This window comes from Leguminivora glycinivorella, chromosome Z, assembly GCF_023078275.1.
Source record: "Leguminivora glycinivorella isolate SPB_JAAS2020 chromosome Z, LegGlyc_1.1, whole genome shotgun sequence".
NCBI classification, from domain to species: domain Eukaryota; kingdom Metazoa; phylum Arthropoda; class Insecta; order Lepidoptera; family Tortricidae; genus Leguminivora; species Leguminivora glycinivorella.
The window spans coordinates 39,097,052-39,110,922 of NC_062998.1; the positions used below are offsets into that span (position 1 = coordinate 39,097,052).

At 34.1% G+C, this 13,871-nt stretch overlaps 1 protein-coding gene across 1 annotated transcript in view; it reads right to left on the bottom strand.

Moving 5' to 3' along the window:
* The window catches only part of LOC125240626 (eukaryotic translation initiation factor 4 gamma 3-like), a 92,284-nt gene extending 79,166 nt beyond the window's left edge, over positions 1-13,118 (bottom strand). Inside the window, exon 1 of the mRNA XM_048148603.1 lies at positions 12,607-13,118. Within this exon, the coding sequence (XP_048004560.1) occupies positions 12,607-12,662 (56 nt within the window). The 5' untranslated portion in view covers positions 12,663-13,118. The remainder of the gene's footprint in view (positions 1-12,606) is intronic.
* Positions 13,119-13,871: the final 753 nt, after the last annotated feature.

A 13,871-nucleotide genomic window follows, 5' to 3' on the forward strand; every position in this document is an offset into this window, starting at 1 on the left:
AAAAACCTGAAAACTGTTTGTTCAGAATCGAGAGTAGAATCGATTGAGCTATATCTTGATGGGGGTAATATTTTTTGTTTTAATTTGTATTATTCGTTATTGTTTACGTGCCCATTCTACAAATTTGTAATACAACATTGTGCATATCATATTGTTAGAGGTTGTATACCTTTTTCAGTATTTAAGGGTATTAATACTGGCTGGTTACTTGGACGATTATTTTTTCCGCTACGAGATAGACGTTGTGCGTCAGTTTAATTTTAAAGTTTATCATAAGTCATAACAAATTGAACTCGTACCTAATTACAACCTTGTCATTTTGAATTTTAGGTTTAAATTTGCTTACTGAGTCACCTGTCCAATTTGAAGTTTACTGTGACACAGGTTAAAGTGCTTTACATTGACATAGCTGTCTATTGGTAAACCTTATGTCGTTGCAGTAACGTACACAATTAAACAGTTTGAAGGTTTATAATGGTAGCTAGCAATTATTTTATTGAGTGTAGAGTTAAAAGCCGAGTAGAGCTGCACAGAAAATTTAAAACTCAATTTAAAAAAATAATAATCATCAGATTAAAAAATGAACATTCTAGATACGTTTAAAAAAATAAAAATCAGTTGGGGTGTCTGAGCTTTTGAGTGATACCGGAAACACCGTGTATACTGAAAAATCATGTGACCAACATCCCCGCCCCCTCTCCCCAAAGTCTGTCAGACATATCAAAATCACTCCGTATAACCTTCATGTCTTTAATTACATTCATTATTTCTTATTGTGTATTTGTTTATATTTGAACAAGTAAATAAACAAATACCTATAACGAACAATAGTAAACGTTGCACCAGAATGCGATTTGTTTAGTGATAGATTTAGACAACTTCGCTCTCGTTTTATACGCCTCTGTAAGCTATTTTTTGAATAATGATGCATTGTTTTATTTGTGTATGTGTGCTTATACTTTTTGTTTATATTAATTATAATATTAGCTTACCTCGTTCAATTTTACAGCGCATTGGCCTATATATAAATTAGTATAACCTGTAATGTTGTAAAATTATCGTGGAATAAATAAATATTAGTGTTATCTAATAGTACAAACCTTATTTACAAATACGGACAGTAGTCTTACCACGAGGTTGACACTGACAGTGACTCGTGGCATGGTAGGGCTACAACTACAACACTACCATTACATATTATATTATGAATCATTTGCGTCAGATTACCGAAATCAATACTAGTATTTACCACAGAACCGAAGTTTGGTTTTTTAGTTCTTTGTGTGTCTTTTTGACATACAAAAAATAGTGTGTGTGTGGATTGAGTGAGCACCTTCCGAAAATAAAAAAAAATATGCTGATCATTTAGTAAAAGTTCTAAAACAATTGTAAAACGAATCTCTGAATTTGTAAAAAGATAAATCAAAAGATACAGCCATTAACATGTGCTCACTCAGTTCTCACAAACTACCAACGAAAACAGTGAATATATTCATTTAACATATAATATTTATATACTAACATTTAGTACAAAATAGGCCAACCTACCTCTATAAATATTAGATCACCTAGTGACGTATTAAATTTTTTACAAATAGTTTCTTATGCTCACTCAATCCACACACTTTTGAAAAGCCGAATTTTGATGAAAAACATAAGATTTAGACCGCTATTATATGTGTATAGTTTAGTAAAAGTGAAATGGGAATTTGTAAAATACAAAACGAACCACTAACGTGTCAGGTTTTTTTATAATAAATTTTTGTAAGTGCTCACTCAGTCCACACGTTTTGAGAAAGTTAAAAATGTAAATATCTTACGATTTGTAGCACCTAAGACACTCGAAAGTACTTCAACATTTAGTAAAAATTTTTACTAAATATCCACCATCTAATATTTTATATTCGTTGTCTGGTTTTAAAGATATTCAGACATAACTTTTCTCATACAAATGTATCAAGTAGGGTGACCACACTATGTCGGCTCCTGATTTTCCCCACCTTCCCATTGTCATATTGAGATTGGGGGAGTTTCGTCCGTTCAATTTTGATAATATTAAACTAATACCATATTAATTATTCATCTGCAAACTGTTTTTAGGTTATGTTCTTGGCCTAGTGATGATGTGTATTGTGTAATTTTTATCGACGTCAGGATAATAACCATATCGACATGCATGCATTAAAAAGGACATGAATGATAATTGGTAAGAAACAAAGAATATAATACTTCACTAGTAAGAAACCAGGTGTGTGTGTGGATTGAGTGAGCACCTTCCGAAAATAAAAAAAAATATGCTGATCATTTAGTAAAAGTTCTAAAACAATTGTAAAACGAATCTCTGAATTTGTAAAAAGATAAATCAAAAGATACAGCCATTAACATGTGCTCACTCAGTTCTCACAAACTACCAACGAAAACAGTGAATATATTCATTTAACATATAATATTTATATACTAACATTTAGTAAAAAATAGGCCAACCTACCTCTATAAATATTAGATCACCTAGTGACGTATTAAATTTTTTACAAATAGTTTCTTATGCTCACTCAATCCACACACTTTTGAAAAGCCGAATTTTGATGAAAAACATAAGATTTAGACCGCTATTATATGTGTATAGTTTAGTAAAAGTGAAATGGGAATTTGTAAAATACAAAACGAACCACTAACGTGTCAGGTTTTTTTATAATAAATTTTTGTAAGTGCTCACTCAGTCCACACGTTTTGAGAAAGTTAAAAATGTAAATATCTTACGATTTGTAGCACCTAAGACACTCGAAAGTACTTCAACATTTAGTAAAAATTTTTACTAAATATCCACCATCTAATATTTTATATTCGTTGTCTGGTTTTAAAGATATTCAGACATAACTTTTCTCATACAAATGTATCAAGTAGGGTGACCACACTATGTCGGCTCCTGATTTTCCCCACCTTCCCATTGTCATATTGAGATTGGGGAGTTTCGTTCAATTTTGATAATAGTTCACCGGATTTGTAAGTGGGAGCGAGAAAAGAATAACTATTTCTCGCTCCCACTTACAAATCCGGTACGCTCATCTGTTAGCGCGATTAGATTACCAGGTTCTGGTTTCTTACTAGTGAAGTATTATATTCTTTGTTTCTTACCAATTATCATTCATGTCCTTTTTAATGCATGAATGTCGATATGGTTATTATCCTGACGTCGATAAAAATTACACAATACACATCATCACTAGGCCAAGAACATAACCTAAAAACAGTTTGCAGATGGATAATTAATATGGTATTAGTTTAATATTATCAAAATTGAACGAACGAAACTCCCCAATCTCAATATGACAATGGGAAGGTGGGGAAAATCAGGAGCCGACATAGTGTAGTCACCCTACTTGATACATTTGTATGAGAAAAGTTATGTCTGAATATCTTTAAAACCAGACAACGAATATAAAATATTAGATGGTGGATATTTAGTAAAAATTTTTACTAAATGTTGAAGTACTTTCGAGTGTCTTAGGTGCTACAAATCGTAAGATATTTAAATTTTTAACTTTCTCAAAACGTGTGGACTGAGTGAGCACTTACAAAAATTTATTATAAAAAAACCTGACACGTTAGTGGTTCGTTTTGTATTTTACAAATTCCCATTTCACTTTTACTAAACTATGCACATATAATAGCGGTCTAAATCTTATGTTTTTCATCAAAATTCGGCTTTTCAAAAGTGTGTGGATTGAGTGAGCATAAGAAACTATTTGTAAAAAATTTAATACGTCACTAGGTGATCTAATATTTATAGAGGTAGGTTGGCCTATTTTTTACTAAATGTTAGTATATAAATATTATATGTTAAATGAATATATTCACTGTTTTCGTTGGTAGTTTGTGAGAACTGAGTGAGCACATGTTAATGGCTGTATCTTTTGATTTATCTTTTTACAAATTCAGAGATTCGTTTTACAATTGTTTTAGAACTTTTACTAAATGATCAGCATATTTTTTTTTATTTTCGGAAGGTGCTCACTCAATCCACACACACACAGAAACCAGAACCTGGTAATCTAATCGCGCTAACAGATGAGCGTACCGGATTTGTAAGTGGGAGCGAGAAATAGTTATTCTTTTCTCGCTCCCACTTACAAATCCGGTAAACTATTATCAAAATTGAACGAAACTCCCCAATCTCAATATGACAATGGGAAGGTGGGGACGACATAGTGTGGTCACCCTACTTGATACATTTGTATGAGAAAAGTTATGTCTGAATATCTTTAAAACCAGACAACGAATATAAAATATTAGATGGTGGATATTTAGTAAAAATTTTTACTAAATGTTGAAGTACTTTCGAGTGTCTTAGGTGCTACAAATCGTAAGATATTTACATTTTTAACTTTCTCAAAACGTGTGGACTGAGTGAGAGCACTTACAAAAATTTATTATAAAAAAACCTGACACGTTAGTGGTTCGTTTTGTATTTTACAAATTCCCATTTCACTTTTACTAAACTATACACATATAATAGCGGTCTAAATCTTATGTTTTTCATCAAAATTCGGCTTTTCAAAAGTGTGTGGATTGAGTGAGCATAAGAAACTATTTGTAAAAAATTTAATACGTCACTAGGTGATCTAATATTTATAGAGGTAGGTTGGCCTATTTTTTACTAAACGTTAGTATATAAATATTATATGTTAAATGAATATATTCACTGTTTTCGTTGGTAGTTTGTGAGAACTGAGTGAGCACATGTTAATGGCTGTATCTTTTGATTTATCTTTTTACAAATTCAGAGATTCGTTTTACAATTGTTTTAGAACTTTTACTAAATGATCAGCATATTTTTTTTATTTTCGGAAGGTGCTCACTCAATCCACACACACACAAAAAATATAGCAAAATAGGTATGCAAAATGAGTTTTTTCAACCGCCAAATGTTGTATAAAAAAAGTACTATGTTTTTTTTATTTAAAAATTGTCTGTGATATCAACTTATAGGTCGCAGGAAAAGCTAGTTCCACAGAATTATAATTAAACCAGAATGAGTTGTTAGGCCAAAAAGTGTGTCCACATGAGAGGTTAAAGTTGGGGCTGGTGTCCCTCTCGCACTTATTACCACTATCAAAATCATTTGAATGACGTCATCACTGTCATCATTTGGGGATACCAGTCAATATTCAAAGTTACTACCAAATCTACTAATACCCAATTAAAGGTTTTTAATAATTGCGCAATTTTTTGGTTTTATGGCTTCATAATAATGACTTACCAATTCGTTACAAGGTATTAATACCCTTGCCTCGATATAATACGAAAATAATTTAAGAAGTTTATAAACTTAGTTATCATACAGGTAAAAATACTACTACTATAGTAATTTTTTAACACTGGTCACACGTGCGAGAGGGACACCAGCCCCAACTTTGACCCTCTCATGTGGACACACTTTTGCTAGTCTGTCAAGAACGCCTTTATGCGCAGGTGATAAGGTTCAATTTAGTATGGCAAAAAAAGTGTGAGCTCAGTCCCTATTGTAGGTCGATGGCTAGTTCAGCTTTTCCCCGCGACTTCGCTCGCGTTAAAAAGAGACAAAAAGTAGCCCATGTCACTCTCCATCCCTTCAACTATCTCCACTTAAAAAATCACGTCAATTCGTCGCTCCGTTTTGCCGTGAAAGACGAACAAACAAACAGACACACACACTTTCCCATTTATAATATTAGTATGGATTAGGCGGCAATTATTATGGCGTTGATTTAGTAAAAAGTTGAGCAAAAAAATTATTATTATTATTCCACTATTTTGATAAAATAAAAACTGATAAATATCATAATTTTGACGAAGGGAAGTGATTTAAACATCATTCAAACTTAGGTAAAATTCTGTCGACTCGTGCCTCGTGCGTCTGTCACTGCCCACGGCTTATTTCAGATGTTTCAGAGGTACAAAAAAACACCTTATTTGCACCTGTGAGAACTTAGAAAAGAGGTCTGAATGAGAAGCGCTTCTTGGCAACGCAACGCAGTCCTGCATCCATTGTATACATAGAAGGAGGCACCCTCAAAACGCAGATTTACGTCTAGAAAAACCGATGATTATTAGATTTCGGTTTTCTGTCGTGTTCGATAGCGATACTTTAGCGAGTTTTTGTTTGGGATGCGACTCATGCGACAATTTAATTCAACCTCACTGAAATACAATTGCAATGCTACTTTGACTGTGAGTGAGAATTTAAAGTGAAATGTGCCTCCCTGGGTATGTTCTACCGCTTGTGGTGGTTTGTGATGTGAGAAAATGTTTAAAATCCTCACACCCTGGATCCGTAAATAAATAATATAGGACATTCTTACACAGATTGACTGAGTCCCACGGTAAGCTCAAGAAGGCTTGTATTGTGGGTACTCAGACAACGATATATATAATATACAAATACTTTTATACATAGAAAACATCCACGACTTACAATGGTAAATAGTCGCACACTGTGCAGTTTAGGCGGAATTTTCTCCCCCAGGCAATCCGGTTCTTGCGAGCAAGCTACGTACTGGTTAAAGGGCTGGCAACGCGCATGTGGAGGCTCTAGAGTGGCATGGCTTAAAGGTCTCGTAACCAGGCCATAAAATCCTCAAAAAAATAATCTAGAGTGGCAGGCGTCATAGGCTACTGTGACTGCTTATCACCAGGCGGACTGTACTTATATTTACCATCGTGTGGTACCTATGAAAAAAAAACCAATCAAGTGCGAGTCGGACTCGCTCACCGAGGGTTCCGTACAAACTTTCAATAGTTGAATCATCAAAATATTATTCATAGAACTGTACAGACTTGACTAAATCCCTCAAGACTCAATTTCCCACAACAAGTAATATTTTAATATACAATTTTATTGTTAGACAACGTCCATATAAAATCAAGACTATTCGACTTCAATAGTTTACGACTTACGACATGTCGCAAGGACGCTCCTGAACCGACCTCATTATATCAGGAAAAAAACGTTCAATGTACACTACAGCGAAATCTATCGGCAAATTGAGTAAGCTAATGCGCGCGAGCTAGTATGGAAGATGATTTTTATGGGATAATTGTTTATTGCGTGAACCGATTTTAACCATTTTGCCTCTATTTGAAAGCAGGTAATTTTTCATTGTTATTTTTTTTTAAATACAGGTACAATAAACTTCCCTAAGGGTGTTGAAATTGAAAATGTAAATCTGAAAGGTTTTTTATAAATTAAAAAAAGTTTTCAAGATACGTGTACGACTTTATTTTTCCTGTAATATTCATTATGTAATACCCATGTTTGGTGAAAATTTCATAAATTTACGAGTATGTTGGTAAACTTCGGAGATATTGGGACGGTGTTTTTTTTACATTTTCTTTCAAAATACATTTTTTTCCACAACCAAAAAATTATAAAAAATAGTTTTGATATGTACAGTTTGAGCTCTTTTTAATGATACGATACCCCATTTGACCTAGTTACTTGAAATTTACAGTTTGGCCACCTTTCATTTTGACCATTTTCTGTAATTAATATTAATAAATTTAAAAAAATAATACTTTCAATTTGTAGAGGTTAACGATGTTCATAAGTATTCCAAATTTCAAAGGGATAGCATAAGAAGTTCTCGAAATATTTAATAATGTGACAGACAGACAGACGGACAGAGCGGCGCCATAAGGGTTTTGTACCTTTTTGGTACGGAACCCTAATTACACCGTGTCCAATAAGTTCGAATACTCATATTTTACCTCAGCTTAATGATATAGGTAAAGATCACAGGTCATCAAATTCAAGAAGATTGAAGATTTGTTGAAGCGCTATTGAGCTTATGTTGAGTCAGTTAAGTGGGATCCTGTGTAGCATGTAGTAGGTATGTGTAATGTGTTTATCTTACACAATTTATTTTATATTGATAATAATGAATAATTTAGACAACTTGGCCCGCACGACGAACAAGATTGATGCCTAGATTAAATACGCGTATAAATTATTTTGCGAGCTTTGTACCAGGAGAGATCTTTGTAGTTTTTAATAAAATAATTACTGACGTAGATAGTGATGCCCTGTTTGTATTTCATAATGATAACATAGATCAGCAATTCCCGTCAACTTTGTACAATGCCACGTCAGCAAATTTTAATTGATCCTATTTTGTTACCAACATTTAGTAATATTATTCGACTTTCGTAAGATATATAACCTTAATGACGAAATAAAACTTAATAAAATCTCAATTCATCAACAAAATCTTGGTAACAAAATAGGAATTAATAAAAACAAATTTAACTTTTCCCTTAATTTTTGTACAAACTTTTCGAGAACTGCTGAGATAAACTTTCCCAAATAGATCTTTGGTAACATGGTGCACAAGTTTGTCTAATGTTACCTCTAAATTGTCTATGGTGGACCATGGCACCAAATCGCTTAATTTGGGAGCCAATGGTCTATAGCGGAACCCAACTCTAAGTTAGTGGGTTAACCCTGAAACACACAAGTGGCCCGTATTAGCTTAAAACAACAGAATAAAATCTAATTATATGACAACAATATCACTTGATATCAACTTCAATTTGGATATCAAGTTGGATAAGCAGTGATAATCAATAGGTACTAGGTTTATACCGTCAACATGACGTTTCAAGTCCTTATGCTACATGTGTGATACTGATAAAGAACTTTTTATTAAAATTTCTGTTTGAAAGTCGGTTGAACAAAACTTATGGCACTTTGAGCATAAGGGCTTAATGTTGACATTATTGGAGAAAAGTTTGATTAACTATAGGTAACGGGATGAAAATTATTAAGATGGGTTATAGATATAGTTCATTCAGTTGCAAAATAACCGTAAGTTATAACTACTGTAGTGTATTGAAATATGAGGGTACTTCAACAAAACCAGTCTGGATTTGTCAGGTACGCAATCACATGTGCTCTCCCGAATTTCGGCGATATTTCCGCGATATAATAGTGGCGACGGGACAATTTGGTAGTAAAAGCGTGTGTAAAGACTGTGTTAGTGAGTTTTTGTGAGGTTTTGAGTGCAAAGTGCAAAAAATGGGTATTAAATTTGGTGAATTTGATATGGCTAATGGCTGCTGGGAAAACTACATTACAAGGTTTGAATTCTGTTTAAGTGCAAATGATATAGTGGATGAGGACAAGAAAAAGGCGAATTTGTTGGCGGTATGTGGCTCTCAACTATTTGATTTAATAGTTTATGCTATCGATTTGAAATTTGGAGTAGTTAGGTATGAACATTGTTATAGTTATAAACAACACAAGCCTTCTTGAGCTTACCGTGGGACTCAGTGAATCTGTGAAAGAATGTCCTGTATTATTCATTTATTAAGCGACTGGCAAATATCAAATGACATTTCGCACATAAGTTCCGAAAAACTCATTGGTACCAGCCGGGGTTCGAACCCGCAACCTCCGGATTAGAAGTGGCACGCTCTTACCGCTAGGCTACCGCGCTTTTTTATTTATTAATTAGTTACTAATTTGAAAGTATACATTTTTATTCATTCTTATGATTCTGTTGGTCTTTAGTTTATTAATTTTAGATACTTCATGCCAACCACAGTTCGCCCAGAAAACTGACATGACAGTCTTTTCATTTACTGTCTTTGGCTGATAGCAGCAAACATATTGCCATCTTATAATTCAGAAACCCTGCAATATTTCTCTTTCTAGTAAAATCATAAAAACAAATAATTCATGATGTGTGTGTTGAATGTCCTAAGGCACCCCAAAATTGCACAGAGCCTCCACAAGATCCTTCCACGCCTCTATCTTGAGCCACCACCTTGGCCTAATTCATGCCGTGCATATCGTTAAAGTTCGCGGTTCATTTATATAACGAAATAATGGTCAAAGGGATAAAGTCGCCAGGAGAAACCAATTATCACCATATAATTTGTAGAACTAAATAAGCTTGATAGCAAGATATTAATGCCAATGTATGACCAATTGCAACTATTGCAAATCTTAGAATTTCATTTAGATATTGAAATCAATGGGAACACACAAGACTCCATCATTAAATAAATGAATATGATTATGAATTAGATTATAATTTTTATCAACCAGTCAACCACATCAGTCCATCATCACCCCTGGTTCCCCCACAGTGGATGGCATGCATAAACACCCGTGTGGTTTACTCTTAGACATAAAATCCACATTGTCACATCACTATAATGTCAAAAAATACTGTTACCAATGTATAGTAATAAGTTTTACAATAATGTTCTCTTACTTAGATATAGTAAAATTAAATTACAAAGATAAAAAATAATAAATTAAACACTATTTTAAAGCAAAATCCTTCTGTTCATCAGTATCATAGAACAAAGCAATACACACACACAGATGAAAGTAACTCACCTCCTTAACCACCTGCTAAGACTGCTAATTTAACAATAATATGAACACAAGACAAAAACATTTGAGGTTGTATACACTGTTGTAGTTGACTAATATTACTAATAATTATTTTGTTGATGTTATTATTATTCCACACATGCATGAACTCTCTCTATTTTCAAAAGCGATAGACAGAGCACATGAAACTGCTCAGGTTTCAGTGTAACTTTTAGCAATTTATGAGTTGAAAGAAAACTAAATTGTGACATTGCATTGACAGGTGGCCAGCCCATTTCCCACGTCATTTCCTCTATCCCTCAGTAGACAACTTCATATTTAATATGTCACCAGACTTGGTTATTATTATCAAGCCTCAGATTATTTTTTGCACTGTACAGTCACCGGCATAAAGAAGTGATGATTTCTGTACCTTGTCCCTTTTAATTGATTTCATCTGACATTTCAAACAAGATGTTAATATGAATTATGACAAGGTACAGAAATCATCACTTATTTATACTGGTGATTGCAAGATGAAAGAAAACTACAGAGTTGATATTAAAACTAAACTTTAACTGTTATTCATACCCATACTCACTGATTTTCCTAGTCCTATAATGCTTTTGTCTCTTTTGCACTGTACAGTCACCGGCATAAAGAAGTGATGATTTCTGTACCTTGTCCCTTTTAATTGATTTCATCTGACATTTCAAACAAGATGTTAATATGAATTATGACAAGGTACAGAAATCATCACTTATTTATACTGGTGATTGCAAGATGAAAGAAAACTACAGAGTTGATATTAAAACTAAACTTTAACTGTTATTCATACCCATACTCACTGATTTTCCTAGTCCTATAATGCTTTTGTCTCTTATGCAGGTTAACAGATCGAAAATGTAATTGAAAATTAATCTTACTTAAATCCTACAAATATGGAAAAAGTTGCCATTATTTATTTGTTTTACAGTAATCATTTTGAAATGGACAATACACATGCCATACCTTGTCAAGATTTTGAGGCACTCATTCCTGTATCTATTAGCTCTATGGATATTGGAAACTAGGAGCACATAACAAAACTAATGTTTTATTTTTTTTATTTACAATATAATTTATTTCTATTCAAATGATTTATTTTATTCATAATTAAATGAACATATATAATTAACAATTTAATTTTAATATTGACTCCATACTTTTCTTTCATCTTACCATGTGAAAAATAATCTGAGGCCTGATTATTATTGCTACAAGTATTTAAAATACTAAATGCCAATTTTAAGGTATATATTGTCTAAATCATTTTCAGTGTTCTACAAATAAATTTTGCATTGTTGCATAATATCTCTTCAAGTGACATAAATTTTAAGTTGGTTAATTTTGATTATATTACAGTTAATAAAATTTCATTGATAAAACATACATAGACAACAATATCACTATAGTCAGCAATATAATCACCTGCAACTGATTGTGTTTATACCTCTACATAAATTGTTATGATAATAATTAGACAAGACTATATCTTTACAATATGTTGAAAGGTTTTTAATATTGTCACCACTATTTAGTATTTAATACAGTGTACCCATATCATAGCAAATTATTATGAGACATTAAGCAAAATAAGTTCTATTGCCTGTTATTCCAATATTATACCTACTTTAAATTAGTAGCATACCTAAAGTACAAACATAATTATAATGTTCCTTCTTGGGCCAGTCATGTGAAACAATACTCCAATATAATTATGGTAAGGGTAAATACATTAATAGATAATTCGCACAACTCAGCAAATGGCACTCGCATTGTCCTGTAACTAGCAAGTAAACTAAGTGATCAGTTTCCACTCTAAATAACTTGTAATTGTATTAAGCCTGTTTATGTTTATTACTTTATCAGTTGACATTGTCGTTTTATGTCAATATGCTAGAACAAAATACAAGGCAAACTTATTCATGTTTAGGATAGGTTTGATGTTGCCATTACAGTTCAGCATAAAAACATTAATAAATTAAGCTCTTTGTTGCTAATTCAATAACACCACTAAACAGTCAAAAATACAATTACTTTCAAAGGTTCAACACTTATTTTAATAGTATGTTAGGTGAGTTTACGTGAAGTTAACTTACAGTAAACAGAGATTCGCGAATGCGGCTCTGCCAGATGCTGAAGTGGCAAATATTACGTAAATATAATGATAAAGCCACAATAACACACGAAGTAAAAAAGGATACGGTCCGGGGCCACGTTGATTCGGCGCCAACGGCACCTGATTCCCGTTGCCACTCATAATCTTGGCAGCATAGGTGTCGGGACACGTACACCACTCAAGGTGGCACGTAAAATCGCCCTAACCGATTGTAGGACACATCCGGCACATAGGTAGATGATTTACCGACGTCAGATTGACAAGTCACACAATTCAATATAATACCTTTAAAGGCAACGTTTCTAGCAAAAACATTGTACTACACTTGAAAATTCACATATATTTTCGGGAGAACTAAAAAGCATCACTAAGAAAGGACCCAGTCACTAAACAAACGACAGTACAAAATGGCGGATGTTAACCAATAAACAAACGTGACTGTCACTGTTTCGGGCCGAAATATACAATATTTATTACTTAATTTTAACGTTGCTTCTGTTGTACTATTGTCTGAGTTATACTAGAAATGTAAAAATATTTTATCTGCTATAAATATATTAATACATTTTTTTTTTCAAATGATAAAACTGTCATACGATAGTTCACGTCGTGTTCGTCTAGAGCTAGTACTCTCACGTCACGCAACTCGCAAGCAACATCGCATGCTGTCATTCATTCTTTTTTTTTAATGTCTATTGCATACCATAGAGCCATCTTAGGCTAGGTACAGGTGCAAAGAAATAAGCTAGGAACATACTACGCGGACGTCCGTCGTAAATCGACCGCGACCGCGACCGATCAGTGTGCACGGTCACAAAACATCCAGCGAGCCAGATTTCGATCGGACGTCCATGCGCTCAAGGCCACGTCCACGTCCGTCGACCGATAGTTTGCACGGTTATATGTATTTCCATTGTCCAGATTCCCGTCCGCGGTCGATTTACGACGGACGTCCGCGTAGTGTGTTCCTAGCTATAAGCTAGGAACATACTACGCGGACGTCCGTCGTAAATCGACCGCGACCGCGACCGATCAGTGTGCACGGAACAAAACATCCAGCGAGCCAGATTTCGATCGGACGTCCATGCGCTCAAGGCCACGTCCACGTCCGTCGACCGATAGTTTGCACGGTTAAGCTAGGAACATACTACGCGGACGTCCGTCGTAAATCGACCGCGGACGGGAATCTGGACAATGAAATTACACATAGCCGTGCAAACTATCGGTCGACGGACGTGGACGTGGCCTTGAGCGCATGGACGTCCGATCGAAATCTGGCTCGCTGGATGTTTTGTTCCGTGCACACTGATCGGTCGCGGTCGGCGTCGATTTACGACGGACGTCCGCGTA